This window comes from Humulus lupulus, chromosome X (assembly GCF_963169125.1).
Source record: "Humulus lupulus chromosome X, drHumLupu1.1, whole genome shotgun sequence".
In the NCBI taxonomy this organism is placed as follows: Eukaryota; Viridiplantae; Streptophyta; class Magnoliopsida; order Rosales; family Cannabaceae; genus Humulus; species Humulus lupulus.
The window spans coordinates 61538771-61556140 of NC_084802.1; the positions used below are offsets into that span (position 1 = coordinate 61538771).

At 38.0% G+C, this 17370-nt stretch overlaps 4 protein-coding genes across 4 annotated transcripts; 2 read left to right on the forward strand and 2 right to left on the reverse strand.

Moving 5' to 3' along the window:
- The first annotated feature begins 3185 nt into the window (after positions 1-3185).
- Positions 3186-4842, forward strand: LOC133805888 (uncharacterized). Its single transcript, XM_062244034.1, has 4 exons — positions 3186-3724; positions 3789-4033; positions 4114-4619; positions 4701-4842. Exons 1-4 carry the CDS (start codon positions 3280-3282, stop codon positions 4840-4842), a joined length of 1338 nt encoding a protein of 445 aa, XP_062100018.1. The 5' UTR covers positions 3186-3279.
- A 234-nt stretch (positions 4843-5076) lies between these two features.
- On the reverse strand, positions 5077-6242 carry LOC133805889 (uncharacterized). The gene is made up of 2 exons (XM_062244035.1): positions 5824-6242; positions 5077-5740 (listed from the first exon to the last, which is right to left on the reverse strand). The coding sequence occupies exons 1-2, from the start codon at positions 6240-6242 to the stop codon at positions 5077-5079; spliced, it is 1083 nt and encodes a 360-aa protein (XP_062100019.1).
- Positions 6243-8962: 2720 nt separating this feature from the next.
- On the forward strand, positions 8963-11664 carry LOC133807206 (protein SENSITIVE TO PROTON RHIZOTOXICITY 1). Its single transcript, XM_062245384.1, has 2 exons — positions 8963-9106; positions 9907-11664. Exon 2 carries the CDS (start codon positions 9960-9962, stop codon positions 11535-11537), a length of 1578 nt encoding a protein of 525 aa, XP_062101368.1. The 5' UTR covers positions 8963-9106; positions 9907-9959; the 3' UTR covers positions 11538-11664.
- Positions 11665-12259: 595 nt separating this feature from the next.
- LOC133804163 (FHA domain-containing protein PS1) lies at positions 12260-16991 on the reverse strand. The gene is made up of 7 exons (XM_062242330.1): positions 16618-16991; positions 16328-16536; positions 16146-16238; positions 13688-16030; positions 13473-13608; positions 13001-13389; positions 12260-12728 (listed from the first exon to the last, which is right to left on the reverse strand). The coding sequence occupies exons 1-7, from the start codon at positions 16889-16891 to the stop codon at positions 12486-12488; spliced, it is 3687 nt and encodes a 1228-aa protein (XP_062098314.1). The 5' UTR covers positions 16892-16991; the 3' UTR covers positions 12260-12485.
- Positions 16992-17370: the final 379 nt, after the last annotated feature.

The following is a 17370-nucleotide window of genomic DNA, read 5'->3' on the forward strand; positions in this document are numbered from 1 at the left end:
TTTTTTTTTCTTCAATATTTATTAATAAGTAGTTTTTTAATAATTATTATAATAAATCAACCATATATAAATTCACATTTATCTTAAAAATTTTCTAATTTATGATAATCTTTTTATTGTTTCATATTTCATATTTCAAATTTCAAATATCTTAATTTATTTATAAATAACTAATTTTTTAATAATTATAATAATAAATAATCATATATAATTGATATTTATTTCAAAATTTTCCATTTGTATTTATCTTTTTATTGTTTTGACATTTCAAATTTAAAATAAAAATATTTTTATATATATTTAAATAAAATATTTAGAAATAACTAATTTTGTAATAATTATAATAATAAATGAATCATATATAAATACATTTATCTTTAAGATTTATTATTTTGATATTTAAAATTTAAAACCAAAATATCTTAATAATTAAAAATATCAACATGTATACACATTATATTAATTTGATTAAGAACATTATTAATTAAATTAATAAAAATATGTATTTTAAAAAAATGAATAATTGTGCAAAATGTTATGATTTATAAATTTTCTACCCTAAATATATAAAATCTTAAAAAATTTATATAATAAATAAATAAAAACTATGCAAAACATATAAAATAATACTGATATTAAATAAAAACACACATACAATAAGTAGTTTGAAATTTTTTTTTGGTACTTTAATTATTCAGAATTTATCGAAAATTTGTAAGAGACTCGCTATATAATGAACATTATCATAAAAAAAAATTACAGTTAATTTGCCCTTACGTATACATATAAGGAGAATATTATACTAGTAGGAGAAAATGCATCTCTTACCCACAATTTCCCAAAAAAATATTTCAAAATATATATTTTTAAATCATTAAAAAAACTGTATTTTCTAATTAAATTTAAAGTGATAAAAATGTTATTAATTAAGGTGGAATTTCTACGGCGAACCCATGTGAAATTTTTATACATATCACAAATTTCATTGTTGCAAAAACCAAGAAACAAAAGTTATCTAATTGCTACAAAATTATCCCCTGTAAAATTTTGCCACAAATTACCCAAAATAAAGATTATGAGATAAATGTAAAACCGTGTGGGAGGGAGATTTACAAGGGAAATTTTAGACAGTATTGCCACCATAAAATAATCTCTCATATATATGCCATTTTAAAATTTTGGACAAAAATACCCATATCAAGACCCCTCACCTTCTCTCTTCCCGGCCAAACCAAACTCTTTCCTCTTCCCAGCCAAACCAAATTCTTCCTTTTTCCCAGCCAAACTCTCTCATTTCTATCTCATTATTTTCTCTCAGGTCACATTCTCACCATCTCAGGCGAAGCTCTCTCTCTCCCCACAGTCGCCGTCGCCACCGTCTTCTCCATCTCCGGCCACGGTAAGGTAAGACATTCGGTTTTCATGTCTTTTTAAAAAAAAAAAAATTGGATCGTAATGTATAAATCGATGAAATGGGTTTGATTGTTAATCTTTATTTTGCAAAAAATGTAGCTTAAAATGGGTTTGATTCTATGTGCATTCTGCAAATTCTGCAAAAATTTTGTGGGTCGATGTTCTTTCGATTCCACATCGATTCTCCATCGATGCTCCATCGATTCTCCATCGATGCACCATCGATGATATACAGTGAGTAATCGATGCTCCATCGATTCTCCATCGATGGTATATCAATGCCATGTCGATTCTTTCATAATCGATGCATAATCGATACTGAAGTATAATCGATGCCACATCGAGTCCATATCGATGCTGAACATATATGGCATCGATTTGACATCGATACACCATCGAAAATAACATCTCAATTGGATGTTCGCATCAGCATCGACATGGCATCGATGGAGCATCGATGTGGACTCGAAAGGCTGCATCGATGTACCATCGAAAGGCCATCGATGCTACATCGATGCTACATCGATTCTACATCGATTCTACATCGATGCTACATCGATGCTACATCGATGCCATGTCGATACTGATGCATAATCGATGGCAAACGATGGTTTATCGATGCCACATCGATGCCATATTGATGCTGAACATATATGGCATCGATTCCATGCTCCATCGATGCTATTTCGATGGTACATCGAGCCCATTTCGATGTTGAACAAAAGATTGAGTATTTTTTATAAATTCAACTAATTCTTTTTTTTTTTGATATTTTGCAGATGCCACCCAAACGTATCCCACCACTTGAGATCCCTATGGAGGATCATTATGTCGGTCGTATGACCTATAGGGGTTCCGGGAGGTTAACAAAATTGAAGAAAAGATTTGAGGAGCATGGATTGTTGGGGAGGGTGAATGAGTCTGTTTTTGGACCATTCTTCACAGCCCCTCCCTTTTCGTTCTCTGGGGCATTGGTTCACACACTACTTTTGCGGAAGGTCAAGTCTCCGCGTGGCGATGAGGTGCACTTCTTGATGGGCCCAAACTTATGAAAGTTTGGGGTGCACGAGTTCGCCATTATCACCGGCCTGAGCTGCTCCTGTCCACCACTTGCCGTTGACATTGAACCTCACATTACTTCCTCCCGCCTAGTTGATACATATTTCAGTGTGGAACCCGAAAAAGACATTCGGTTCAGTATCTTGGAACGAGCTTTTAGTATGTGCGATGTACCTGATGATTTGTACAAGCTCGGTTTGGTTTACTTTGTGGAGGGGATACTATTGGGCGCTGAGAACGACAATGCTATTTGGCGAGATTCATTGTCGATGGTCGAGGATTTAGATTATTTTGAGAAGTATCCATGGGGATCCCTTTCATTCGATACAACTGTGAAACAATTCAATAGAGATATGAAAGCGATTGGTGGTACAATACCAGGTAAGAAGGCGAAGAAGATCATTGAGGCGGAGTCTTCTAAGGGTTTTAAGGTGGAGGCAAAGTACACTTGCAAGGGGTATCCACCAGCCTTGCAATATTGGGCGTACGAGACGATTCTTGATTTACAGAAGGAACACGCCAAGCCCTGTGGATTCAAGTTCCCTAGGATGCTACAGTGGGAGAGCATAGGCCAGCCGAAGCATTTGCATTTGAAGGATGTACTTGCGAGGAGACATGTAAGTTATAAAACATTTAAATAATTCAAGAAATTTTGAATTATACTAATCAACTTATGTCATTTCTAATTTGATTGTTGTGTTTCCATTACAATTGTCATGCATTTCTATCCTAAGGCCTCGACCAAATGAGCGAGACTTCTTTGATGCCGTATATCAGAGGACAGAGGGGGATGCTCCTAGGTATGCGATGCTGCAGAATATGATCCAGCCTGCACCAGAGGATGGAAGACCTTACGATCCTGAGGCAGAGGCTGTTGCGGTGGCTGAGATAGCCGTTGAGGCTGGCATATTTGTGGAGGATGCCCCGACAGAGTCTGCTCCAGATACTAGTACAGAACCTACTTCTGCTCCTGCTCCTGCTCCTGGGGCTTATGAGGAGGTGTTGGGTGAGATAGCCAGACTATCAGGTGCAGTGGACGATGTTAAGGCCACTCTAGGTATCGTCCTTAAAAATCAAGAAGTCATATTAGAGAAGCTGGCAACACTAGGTAGTATACCTACTCCTGCACCTACTCCTGCACATACTCATGCACCCACTCCAACAGATGATGTAGAGTACGACATTCTCCCCTCATGTTACGAGCCTTCTGTTGGAGAAGCCACACCTTCTCAGCCAGTGCAGACGGTCTTAGGTACGACTAATCCATGAGTTTTTTTTTGTTTTAAAAAGATTAGATACTAATTGCTCCTTTACAGGTAAGCGTACTAGACAGAGACCAGTAAGGTACGAGGACTATACTCCAGCAGCCAAGAAACCAAAGTTCAAGGACCCAGTTACGATCCTTCCTTTAAAGGTGTTGGATCAAGATATGTTGACAACTTTTAACCGATGGGTACTCGGTGAGATTGATAACAGCAGACCGAGGAAGTTGGAATGTTGTGATGGGACCCCTGTTTGGTTCTTGAAGTTGAAGGTGGCAAAAGAATGGTTGGCAGAAACTGTAAGTCTCTTATGTTTGTTAGAACATTTATCTCATTTTAACAATCCACTCTTCCTTAACGTTACTCTATTTATTTGCAGCATCTCGACGCTGCGAATTATCTTATACGGAGACGTCTTTTTGAGTTGCCGAAGACGTACCCTGTGAAAGCCACCGTACTTGATTCATCATTTGCACAATATATTCCTGCCAGATACGAGGAATTCAAGAAAAATGGCAGGACTTACCAATGGGACTCGGACATTCTTGATTTCCTGAAAGGAGATGCCAAAAAGTACAAGAAGCCTTGGGGTGATTGCAACGAGGTCTACTTCCACTGGTGCATGGAAAATCGGCACTGGGTCCTTTGCGAAATAAATTTCGCTGATTGGATGATCACTGTATTTGACTCAGATCATTCTAACTTTAGCCATAATAAGTTGTCTGAGTTGATGGAGCCTTGGACTAGGATGCTTCCATCTTTACTCAACGCTTCTGGTATGTTTAAAGGACACCCCAAGTTAAAAATAGCTAGACCGAAGATCACCGTTCCAAACTTTGATTGGCGGCGCATGTCCACTGATATTGTCCCACAGTCTAGAACCAGGTAGACGTACTAAATTCAGATTTTCAATAATGTTCTCCTTTAATTTTCAATACACTCACAATAAAGATTTCTTGGTTTCAGCGGAGATTGCGGTGTATTCGCCATCAAACACTTGGAGTTCATTCTTGGAGACATTCCCTTATCATATGCCATCGGGGACAACATTCAGTACTTCAGGGATAAATTATGCATCGACATTTTTTATGAGAATGTGTACCCTTGATGTTAGAACATTTATTTTGATTTCGATGACACACAATAGTATATTTCTCCTTAGTATTGTATATAAAAAATGTCGTTTCGATTAACAAAGTCCATTAATACACAAATATAAAGAGTAACAAAGTCCATTAATACACAAATAAAAAGAGTAACAAAGTCCATCAATACACAAATAAAAAGAGTAACAAAGACCATTAGTACCCAAATAAAAAGTTTAACATTGATGCCATAAATTTCAAACACGAACTTTACAAGTTGCCCTATTATGGCCTAGACCTCCACAAGTGCTGCACTTGCGTGGAACAACCAATTTATCTCCATTGGAAGGATGGCGTTTCGTCTTAGGCCTACCTTGTTTCTTCTTTGGACGACCAACCGGGTTTTTCTGCGCAGGTGTTCTCACTGTTATTGTCATAATGTCATGTGGAACAATCCACTCTTCCTCGTTACCAGTAGGATATATAGATTCTGTGTAAGAGGACCTCCATGTCTCAATTTTATAGTAATCTGAACACAACGAATAAAAGTTCACCCCTCGCTTAAGGGATCCAGATAGTGCATGAGCACATGGGATACCAATAATCTGAAACACGCCGCATGTGCATGTCTTATTCAGGAGGTCGACTTCACCATTCAGCTCACCATCTAACACATGGAACTCATGCCTCCCTATTGCATAAGGAATCAAGAATCGAGCTTTCTCAGCCATATCCACCAAATTTTTCTCATAGGTCGGTGCAAGAGTGGTAGTTGTCTTCTCGCTAGTTTCTCTCCTATTACAGAACCAGGACTGTAGTGTGAAGCGAATAAATTCGACGAATGTAGTTATCGGAAAGCTCCTAGCATCCCGGGTCTTATTGTTGAAACTTTCAGCGTAATTGCTTGTCATTATATTATACCTAGTATCCAGGAAAACTAAAATTTAATAGTAACATACATTTAGAAGATTTCAAAAATTAAAATACAATTGACAATGACATACCTATTTCCAGGAAAGTAAGCACGGGACCACTTATCAAAACCCATTCCTTCTAGGAATTGAGCAATGGCTGGGTCTTTTGATTTGATTTTTTCGAAGTTAGCGTGGAACTCGAATTTCCTAAAAGCATATGCCGCATTATACATCAACACATGACAATGATCAGTCTTGAATTTAGCAACCACATTCATACTAATGTGGTGGTAGCAAGCACCGTGATAGGCATCGGGGAAAATAGTTTCCAAGGCATGTGTAATACTTGCATGCCTGTCAGATACAAACGCCAGGTCCTCGACTTCCCCAATCGCTTCTTTTAGCTTTGACATGAAATACTTCCAAGAATCATGATTCTCACTATCCACAATACCAAATGCAACTGGATATAGATGGTTATTTGCATCCACTGCGACTGCACATAACATCTGCCCACCGTATTTTGTCTTTAAAAAGGTACCGTCCACACATAACACAGGACGACATGTACGAAACCCTCTTCTACTAACTCCGAGTGAGAAAAAGCAATATTTGAATCGATCTTCCTCAGTGACAAAATCTGTCAACGTCCCGGGATTTTCTGTTGAAGCATGAACAGGTACGATGGTAACTTCTGGTAGGATGCTTCCAGTGTCCCTCTGACATAAGAAAGAGCCTTCTCTCGGCATCTCCAAGCTTTTCCATATGACAACTCAATGCCATAATCATTCTTAATGTCCTCTCTTATGTTGTTTGCCATGTACGCATTCGATCCAGTCTGATATTTTTTCTTTATGCAATGACCAATAACCCAAGGTGCAGCTTGGCGATGGCCTTTATGTCGGAGGTCAAGTGAGCAAGTGTGTTTGTTGGTGAAACGAGTTATCTCGAACATATCAGATTTAGGAATTCTCTTCCCCCTCAATCTCCACCCACAATCAGGATCCTTGCAAGTGATATACCAAACTTCAGTACCTGACTTCTTCACTACAAACTCGAAGTTCTGCTTCATTGCATACAAGTGTGCCTTCGTCTTCAACTCTAACTTGTTCTCAAAAACTTTCCCAACTTCTATTACTCCACAACTCACCCCAGATAACGTGGGGATAACATAAGAGGGGCATGGGATATCTTCAGCAGTATACGCTGGAGAACTCCATCTATTTCCATCATCTTGTGTAGTTGGACGACTGCTCTCTGATCCAGCAGTCCTCCGTCCTTGGCTTTCTTGACGACTTGGCAATGGTCGTACATTTAAATTATCTACTTGAACCACATGTAGCATCGACAACTGATCCTCTGAGTTATCATCAGAACTACTGCACCCCTCAACTCTTTCATCATCATCACCAAAAAGGGCAACTGGATCGTCATTGACATAAGGCTCATACTCATACCCATCATCATGCGGGAGATTTGTTGGGGAAAAAAAAGTTTCATTATGACTAGGACCTCCCATGCATACACTTGGCCCAGTAGCTGTTTGTGGAATAGCCATGCATGATTGATTATGATTTTCCATATTAACACTCGCTCTAGGAGATGGATCAATAAGAGCAATGTTCTTTGCAATCGAACTAACGCATAAAGGAACCCGATGTTTTAAGGACTTTGAATTTTCAAGAATAAGAGCACTAACTCCTTCATCATCTGTGATTTCAATGGGATCTACACTAAAATCATTGCATGTAAACGACACTTCCAACTTTAAGTCAAACAATGACCTATCCACTTTCAACTTTGAATACAACTTCTCCAATAATTCTATGTAACCAACATCAATTGGTACATGTATTATAGTGTTCGAACCAGCTTTGAAATTCCATTTTTCTCCTTTCTGTTCCCAAACACCGTTGTAAGAAACAGTTATATTAACTCTGGAACCTGCAAATTTACAAAAAAAAAAACATAAGAAAATTATAAAAATAAAGTGTAATCTATGAAGAATCGATGGTAAATCGATGCCTATGAAAATCTGTATTGTAGTTCAAAATCGATGCCACATCGATGACATTTCGATGCATCATCGATGCTGATGGTTGCCATTTCGATGCGATACCATTTTGATGCCACATCGATGCCTTACCGACGCTGAACCAAATAAACATATATGGCATCGATTCAACATCGATACATCATCGATACCAACATCGAAATTATATATTTGCCTCAGTATCGATATAATATCGATGGTGTATCGAAATGCCATCGATGTCATATATGGCATTGATGGCATTTCGATACACCATCGATATTACATCGATACTAACGTCGAAATTTGCCTCAGTATCGATATGGAATCGATGTGGCATCGATGCTGATGGTTGCCCTATGTATGCGATTCAATTTCGATGTAATATCGATGCCACATCGATGCCATATCGATGCCATATCGACGCTGAACCAAATCAACATATATGACATCGATGCAACATCGATACACCATCGATATTACATCAAAAATATCATCTAATTTAGATGTTCGCATTAGCATCGACATGGAATCGATGGGGAATCGATGGAGCATCGATGTACTATCGATTTTGGAAATCTCAGATCCGATCCGAAGAACAGTTCAAAAGTTGCAGAAAAAAATACAAACTCAACTGCGGAACAGTTCAAATCTAATATCTAACTATGGCATTTCATATTCATAAGTAAATTAATGAAATGATACTTACCCATGATTTTTTCTCTTAAAAACGCCAAGAAACTTCCAATCCGTTCCACCTCCGAGCTGTGAAAAAATGGTGAGGGATGAGAGAAAGAGATAGAGAGAGTGAAGTGTTAAATTTGAGTGAGGAGGGGAGGAGGGTATTTGTGTCCAAAATATAAGAGGGGGCATAATATGAGGAGAATTTTTACGTTGTCATTTAAAAAAAATTAAATATATTATGATGCATAAAATGGTAAAATTTCCCATTTACAATTATGATTGGTAGGTCTTTTCTCTTTCGTCGTTCAGTAGAACAGACACGGAAAGAAGACTGATCACAAAAAGGGTCCCACATAGAAGACCAACTAAAGAGAGAGACTGATATGATAGACTTTTACTAACACAAGAACTGAAGCCAACCAAATCAAAAAGTTAATATTAAAAATATAAAAATAAAATTGAACGGTCTGATGGAGAGGGTTGACCTTATATGGTTGGTCCCACTCACACATCGGGGCACACTGCAAAATATATTTGTATATATTCATGGGTGCACTTACCTTTTCTATTCCTCGTTTCTCTATCTTCATTTCCCAAATTATGGACCAGAAACCCAACTCAGAGGAGACAGAGAGTATCTGATTAGTCTTCAATCTGGTTTGTTCCAATTTTTTTTTTTTGTTCATTGAATTGATAATATGTTTTTGGTTTTTTTTTTCTTTTTGTTTTTGTGTATGAGTATTATGGATTCTAATAGATATATTGGTTTTGTGCTAAAATGAATATATACGTTTCTGGTTTGGATTTAGACCTTTCTTTTTGTTTTTGTTTGTTTGATTTTCTTTTTCTTTTTCTTTCTGTTTTTTGGTTTTTCTTTTTGTTGAAGAATATGGTACTCTTATCTGTACTTTAGTTCTAAACGGTTAGGGATAACATTGGGGGTTTTGGTTACTCTTACAGTTTTTGGGTGGAAGAGATTGTAGCTTTAGGCCATCTTGATATGAGTTTTGGGATCTTGAATCAGCTATTTTTTAATTTATTTATTGTTATTTTTATTTTTAAGAATGATTAAATTTTTACCTTACCTAGTTGAGATATGACTTTAGATGGAGAATCGTGGTTTCTATCATTTCTTTTCACCTCCAACTCGATCCTTTTCTTTTTAATTTGTGAGTAAAAATATGTAAATGAATTCGAGTCCTATATTTTGCGTCATAGAAGCCTTTAGGAACTACGAAAATTGACTGAAGCAAAATGGGTAACTGAAACTGAAAACAGCTAACTGAGATTTGAGGACGAGAGGCCTTTTTTCCTGCTTAACGTGCTAATTGTTTAGAAGGGTCTTAGTTATTTTTTATGCCAATATTTCTCTCTCTCTCTCTTGTTTAAATTTATAAAAAGGATGATGTTGAGTATGTCTTTTTTATTTACTAATTTATTTATTTTTATAATTTCAGCTTTGGTTGGTAGTTGACGTTAATTAATATCTGAAGGACAAGAAAACTAAAAAATGGAACTTAGAGAAGGGCTATGTGCAGGCCAGTGGCCGAATTCTTCCTCAATAAAGCTTTCGAAGGATCGTGCATCTTACTCTGAATTCAATTCACAGCTAGGCCAACAGAAGTGGGCAAATTCTTCAATTTTAGATTACGGCGTCACAATTGAACCATCTTTCAGAGGATTTGACCAGTCTTCTGAAGCTCAAGCTACAATTCCTCTTGACCTTAGTAATAAAGCTAAAGTCTTGGGTCCTGAAGATGTTCATATGCACGATACACAGGAAGCCAATAAAATCCCTGATTGGGATCCAAGTGCAATGCTGAACAATCTCTCTTTCCTGGAACAAAAAATCCACCAACTCCAGAATTTAGTGCAGTTAATTGCAGGTGGGGGAGGCCAAGTTCTGGGTAGACCGGCCGAGGTTGTTGCACAGCAGCAGCAACTCATAACTGCTGATCTTACTTCAATTATTGCTCAGCTGATCTCTACTGCTGGTAACCTTCTACCATCTGTGCATAACACCTTTCCAACTGATGTGCCGTCTATGGGACAGCTTGGGCAGCCTGGTGAGGTCAACCTTACTCCCGGGCTAGGTATGAGTGCTGGTGTTCAGCCACAAAACAATGGCAGAAGCAAAATCTCTGAAGAGTCCAATCAAATAGATAAGAATGCTAATCATGGGATTGAGCATAACAACCACTTGGATGAACATGATTTTAAAGATGAGGAGGATGCTGATGAAGGTGAGAACCTTCCACCTGGTACCTACGAGATCTTACAATTAGAGAAAGAAGAAATCCTGGCACCTCATACGCACTTCTGTGCCATTTGCGGAAAGGGATTCAAGAGGGATGCGAATTTGAGAATGCACATGAGAGGCCATGGTGATGAATATAAAACCCCAGCAGCGCTTGCTAAGCCACACAAAGAATTGGAGTCTGAACCTGTGGTTATCAAGAGGTATTCCTGCCCCTATGCTGGCTGCAAGAGGAACAAAGATCACAAGAAGTTCCAGCCTCTGAAGACTATTCTCTGTGTTAAAAATCACTACAAGAGAACCCATTGTGACAAGAGTTATACTTGCAGCAGGTGCAACATAAAGAAATTTTCAGTAATAGCAGATCTCAAAACTCATGAAAAGCATTGTGGCAAGGACAAATGGCTTTGCTCTTGTGGCACAACCTTCTCAAGGAAAGACAAGCTTTTTGGGCACATTGCGCTGTTCCAAGGTCATACTCCAGCCATACCAATTGATGAAACAAGAGGAAATGGTGGTGGCCCAGCCGATCATTCAACTGGAATTGAAGTAACAAACAAGGGTTCTGTAAATTCTGTAACGTTCAATTTTGGCCCCAGTACACCTGGTGAAACTATGGTTCACAACATAATGGATGAGAAAGGAAACCTTGACGACCCTACTGCGTGTTTCTCACCACTGAACTTCGAGACATGTAACTTTGGTGGGTTTCATGAGTTCCCTCGACCCCCGTTTGAAGATTCGGAGAGCTCTTTCTCTTTTCTTTTGTCAGGGTCATGTAGTTACCCTCCAAAGATCGGAGGGGAGTCCGGTTCTAATCATAATCTTTAGTAATATTTATGGGTTTATTTTTAGCACACGGGGCACAAAATTCCTAGTTTCTGTTACCATAAAAGGTGAGGTGACCCCACCCCTGTAATTTGTTGAAGTTAAATAAATTATTCTACTTTCTTTTAAACAGCCTCATTCATTAGTCCATTGGCCATAGTGGCATCTTGATACCACCGGAAAGGGTAAAAAAAAAAATTAAGGAATCCAAAAGATTGAAAAATTGGATCTATCCAAAGGAACACACCTACTAAGAATTTTTTATTTATTGGGTACGAGGCATAATTATATATGAAATAGCGAAGGATATATATTTTTATTGAAATGGCAAACTCATTTTGGAAATTTCTGAAACTAGTATTCAATTAGTTTTGTTTAATGTTGATCTAAGATCAAGACAACAATAGTCCTAGCGAAGAAGCTCACGTTTACTTTGTTGTAGAACTGGTTGATTCGCGATTTCCTAAGAATCAATTTAGCGAAACCCAATATTTGGTATAACATGCTAATCTCACAAAAGAAATGTCTACTACTTTTTGTGCTAATGACATAGAAGTTAGAACACTGACTGAGCAGAAGCAATAATTCACATTTTAACCTCTACAGCCATGCGAGTTGCCATAAGGTAGGGTCAGATTTGGAAATGAGTTCTTTCTACTTTGGAATATTGGCAAGAGGGATTTTTTAGTGCAGTTTAAAACTTTTTTAAGTACAACTTAAGCATATGAAACTCCAAATCTGCCTTGTTCACTTTTATTCCTATTCAGATATGTTCTGATTCGAATAAAAAGATCGTGAAAATGCATTCACAGTCACAGTGTAGTCACTGGCAATTCACATGTAACAATGGCAAAAGAAACTCAACTCCCAAACAATTCAATTCAACCAAATGGTTAAAAAAACAAACAATCATTTCCTGCCTGTGTCAGCAACATATTGAATTGATTTAGCTTAGCTAATTAGAGATCTCTGTCCATAATGAGAATTGTGGAGCAGAATGAGCTTCAAACCCTTGGCACTTTCTCCCTTTGAAGACTTCTTTGAGGGATAACGATTGCACTTCTCCCTCAAAACAACATCATCTAAGACAGACCAAGTTTGCCCTCTGGGAGAACTGTCAGCCCACAAAAACCTCTCAGAAAATGGATTTATCAGGCTTTCTCGGAACTCTTGAACCGTCTCGCAGATCAAACCCTGAAAAGATCATAAAAAAGAAAATGACAAAAATTCCAAAATTGGGAGCATGCAACTGTGATAATATATTTGCCAAAATAATAATTGATACACGAAATTTACAGTCAAAACTTGCAATCAATGATGTAATAATGTGCTTTTGAACCACCATGTTTTCCAAAGTGGGATCCAACCATTGTCACATTGCTGACCAATGTTTTGGAGTAACTTTCAGCAAGGTTTTGGAGCAACTTTAGTGTTCTCAGCATGACCTTGTATATTTTACACATTACCTCGGCCATTGCTTGGATCTTTAACGTAAGATCGTCGCTAAGGAGGACATGCTGTTCATCAGCCCTCAGTTTCCTACTCTGAAGAGCACACTCAAGGATATGGTCTTCTGTTGTTGGGGAAAGAATTTCCATTAAAGCCCCACTGCTTAAGAATGGCAGCGAAGTCGTTGTTCCACTGTAAAAGCCCCCACTTTCCTGGCTAAATGGAGACCTAGGAGTGGCAGGAGGAGTAGGAGCAATTAGCCTTCCATCTTCCACTGAGCTCTGGACATGAATCCACCATGTTGTTTCTGTCATACACTTCTCAATCCATTCTAACACCAGACAAGCCTCAGGCTTTCTCCCGAATAGACTGCGTTGCCGCTTCAAGCAATCCAGTTCCCTTGTAACTGTAACAAAGACATATTTAGTTTGCATATTCTATAATGCACCAAAAGCAAGTGGATTTATATGTATGTTTAATTTTCATTACCCATTCTTGGAATGATTAAACGAGTCCCCTTAAGACCTTGTAATAGCTGCAGTGCCTTTCTGGAATCCTTGTTCAGAAGAGTAGTTGTGTCCACAACTATGGTCCATCCCCTCTTACCCTCCCAGTCAGAGTTGTTCTGAAATGAACTTCAGTTACTGGTTTATACTTGTACTGATAGTTAAAACAAAAACAATATGGAGTTGGTCACAACTTACAGAGAATGGACCAGTAACCTTCTCCACAGTATGAGTGTAATTTACTGAAGAGCTGCTTCTTGTAGCAGAACTAGGGCATAACATTTCTGATCTGCTGTTCTCTACAGAGTCTACAGCTAGTGATTGAAATGGAACTCGTTTCATTCCCAGTCTTCTTTTGTTAATGACCAATTCTTCTTCAACCTCCACCTGATTTTCAGAGGTAGTTTGTTTTACAAATTTCCGTTCTTGTAAAACTCTCAATGTCTCATTCTCCTCATTTGAAAGGACATTTAAGTTTTCTTCTGGATGCATTTTGGGGCTAGAAGGAATCTTTGAGGAGGATCTTCTGCATGGTGTAGAATGCTTCACTTCTTCTAGCTTGCCCTTCTTTTTTATAGACTTGAGTAGAAGGGTATTCGGGGTAAAATTTTCCTTGTCCGAAGTATAAATCTCTTCTTCTTCCCCATCAAAGCAAGAGAAAAGTTCCTTTGAAATTGATTTATGTACTGCGCTGTACTGACTATGATATTTATCCGCAGAGTGAACACCACCCCACTTAGTTTCTATTCTGCTCTTAGTTGTTCCAAGCTGGATAACACCGACAGGTGTACCTTTCTTTTTTGAGGACTTCTGTTGTAAAAGGGTAGTTGGGATGAAATTTTCCTTATCTGGAGTAAAGAGTTCTTCCTCCCTATTCAAACAAGTGGACATTTCCTTTGGAATAGATTTATCTTCAGTACTCTTTTGATTATGCTGTGCAGCTTTAGAATCAGACCCACCTTGCACGGCTTCTAATCTGCTCCTACCCGTTCGAAGGGGAACAACACTAGCAGCCTTACCCCTCCTTGACCAAATGCTTCCAAAGCTTGTACTCATATCTGATCCTATTGAAGAATTCCTTGTTATTTCTGATTGAGGTAGCCCTCCTGCAGCAAAGATAGACTGTGGGGTCTGGTTTTCTTTGTCATCTGCAATTTCCTGGACAACTTCCCAAGCAGGCAGAGACATATGTACAGATTCTGCCATACAGGGTTTACAATAATCCACTGAGACATTCCTTATTATTTCTGATTGAGGTAGCCCTCCTGCAGCAAAGATAGACTGTGGGGTCTGGTTTTCTTTCTCATCTGCAATTTCCTGGACAACTTCCCAAGCAGGCAGAGACATATGTACAGATTCTGCCATACAGGGTTCGCAATAATCCACTGAGACATCATTCTGTTCATTATCATTCATGGGTAGCCTTTGGTCTTCAGTTTCTTCAATTCTTTCCGATGCTGAAGGAATGCCATCAGAGCATGCAGGAATAGAGTCAACCAATGAGTGTGATTTTCGTTCTCCAGCGTAATTTTCATGCTCTCCTTGAAGAGATGGTGATCCCACATCAGAAAGAGCTTCTGGGGTCAGGCTTTCTACGTCAGTTTGTTGAGTTTCAGTATCACCAAAGACTGATCCAAGCAACAAAGATGGATTAGTTTTCTGCTCATAGTCTTTCCTGACCAGCCTTTGGTTTGCAGTTTCCTCAAAGAGAGACTTTGAGGTCTGCTTTTCTTTGTCAACTGCAATTTCCTGGACATCTTCCCAAGCTGGCAGAGACGAGTTTACAGATTCTGCCATACAAGGTTCACAATAATCTACTGAGACATCCTTCTGTTCATTACCTTTCATGGAAAGCCTTTGGTCCTCAGTTTCTTCAATTCTTTCAGAAGCTGGAGGAATGCCATCAGAGCATGCAGAAATAAAGTCAACCAATGAATTTGATTTTCGTTCCCCCGTGGAATTTTCTTGCTTTCCTTGAAGAAATAGTGATTCCACATCAGAAAGAGCTTCTGGGGTAAGGCTTTCTATGTCAGTTTGTTGAATTTCAGTTTCCTCAAATGGTTGAGCGGCAAGTTCAACCTTCTCTTCCTTATCAATAGAGAATGAAGAATTACGGTCTACAAAATGATTAAGTTCTTCCTCTGATCCTCTAGGAGACCTCCCTTGCTGCATTACTATTTCAAATACAACATCATTAACAGAAGATGAATTGCCCTTATATTCATGACAATCTGAACCCAAAGTGTCCAAACTATTTCCCTCAAGAGGAAAATATGATTTTTCTGAGTCGGTTCCAAAATGATTATTACAAAGGCTCGGGATTTCATTATGTTCAGTGACATCTTTTGGTGGGCTTTCAGCAAGTTCATCATTTTCATCCAGAAGTGAAAAAACTGGATTTTCAGGTATAGGAGGTGCTGATGGAATCTCCTTTTTTACACTTAAAACCAAACTCTCATCAGAAAATAATGAACTCATACCCTCAACAACCAAATCCAGGGACTGGATGTCTTGATTTACTACTAATAAATGATCGTTGCCCTACAAAAGTCAAAATAAACAAACAAAAGCTAAATTTGGAATACAACAAGAAAAAGAGAAAAATTGTGGTTACAATATAGTACATTTATATGATTTTAAATCTAGTAATTCTCACCTCACATTTTCCTTCATGTGCTTTGGGTTCCACTGTCATCGAGTTATTTTCTTCTTCAATAGGCTTATTCTCGATCATCATAGAGTTCTCATGCTAATAGAAATGCACAAACATATTCAAGAACGACTCGACTCATTTTCTTTAGCAAATTTTGAAAGGGGAAGAGGGAAGTAATTTCATACCCGGTATACTTCCATTTCGATTTCTTCTCCTGGAATTGGAACATCGGATACGGATTCATACGGGGTTTCTAAATCATAAGCTTGGTTGAAAGGAATCCAATACAGCCTATAGACTCGGCTCGAACCGCCAATCCTTAACGAGTCTCCCTCCTTCAGCTCAACTCGAACACATGGATCAATCTTCTTCTCCGAAACCCAAGTCCCATGCACTAAATACAAAAACCCTTTCTATCAAGAACCAATAGAGCCATAAATACTGAAAAAAGAGAAAAGAAATTGAAGATCCTTACCGGACGATAAATCGATTACAGAGAGCTTCTGTAAAGATGGGTTGGAAAGAATTTGGAGGTGGAATCTGCTGATACTGGGGTGAGTCAACATGATGTTGCAATCGGGGTGTCGTCCGACGATTAATATTTCTTCGTGTTCTTGAGTCGGGATTTGGGGATTGTTATTGTTGACGATGAAGATGTTCTTGAGAATGGCTCCGTTCTTGAAGACAGTGAAGACTGGGATTTTAAGCTCTTGTTCATGGCTGAGTTTGTATTCGTTCGTGGTAGCCATTGTAAGCTTTGCACGAACAGAAAGAAAGAGAGAAAGATTTGGGATTGTCCAGTAACTGGGGTTCTCAATATTAGAGAGAGAGAGAGAGAGAGAGGTCACTACTCACTGGTGGATTTGATTTTGAAAAAGGTGACCGTTGGCCCGTGGGAAATTATATTTGTTTTTTCTTTGTTTCTTTGTTTCTTTTTCTTTTTCTTTTTCTTTTTTGACGATACGTAATGAAATTAATTCAAGACGTTCAATTAATTTAAAACGATGATTAACGACCATCTCCACAATCATCTAAATATAGTATTAAAACAAATATTTTAGATAATATTTAAGTAAATTTACGACAAAAATCAATAAGTAATATGAAATATTTCAATTAAATTATAAATTTTTTTTTTTTTTACAAAAATCAATAATTAAATATTGTATTTAAGTTACTAAGTAGATTTGATTGTTGTGTGACAAAAGTCAATAATTAGTCTGAAATA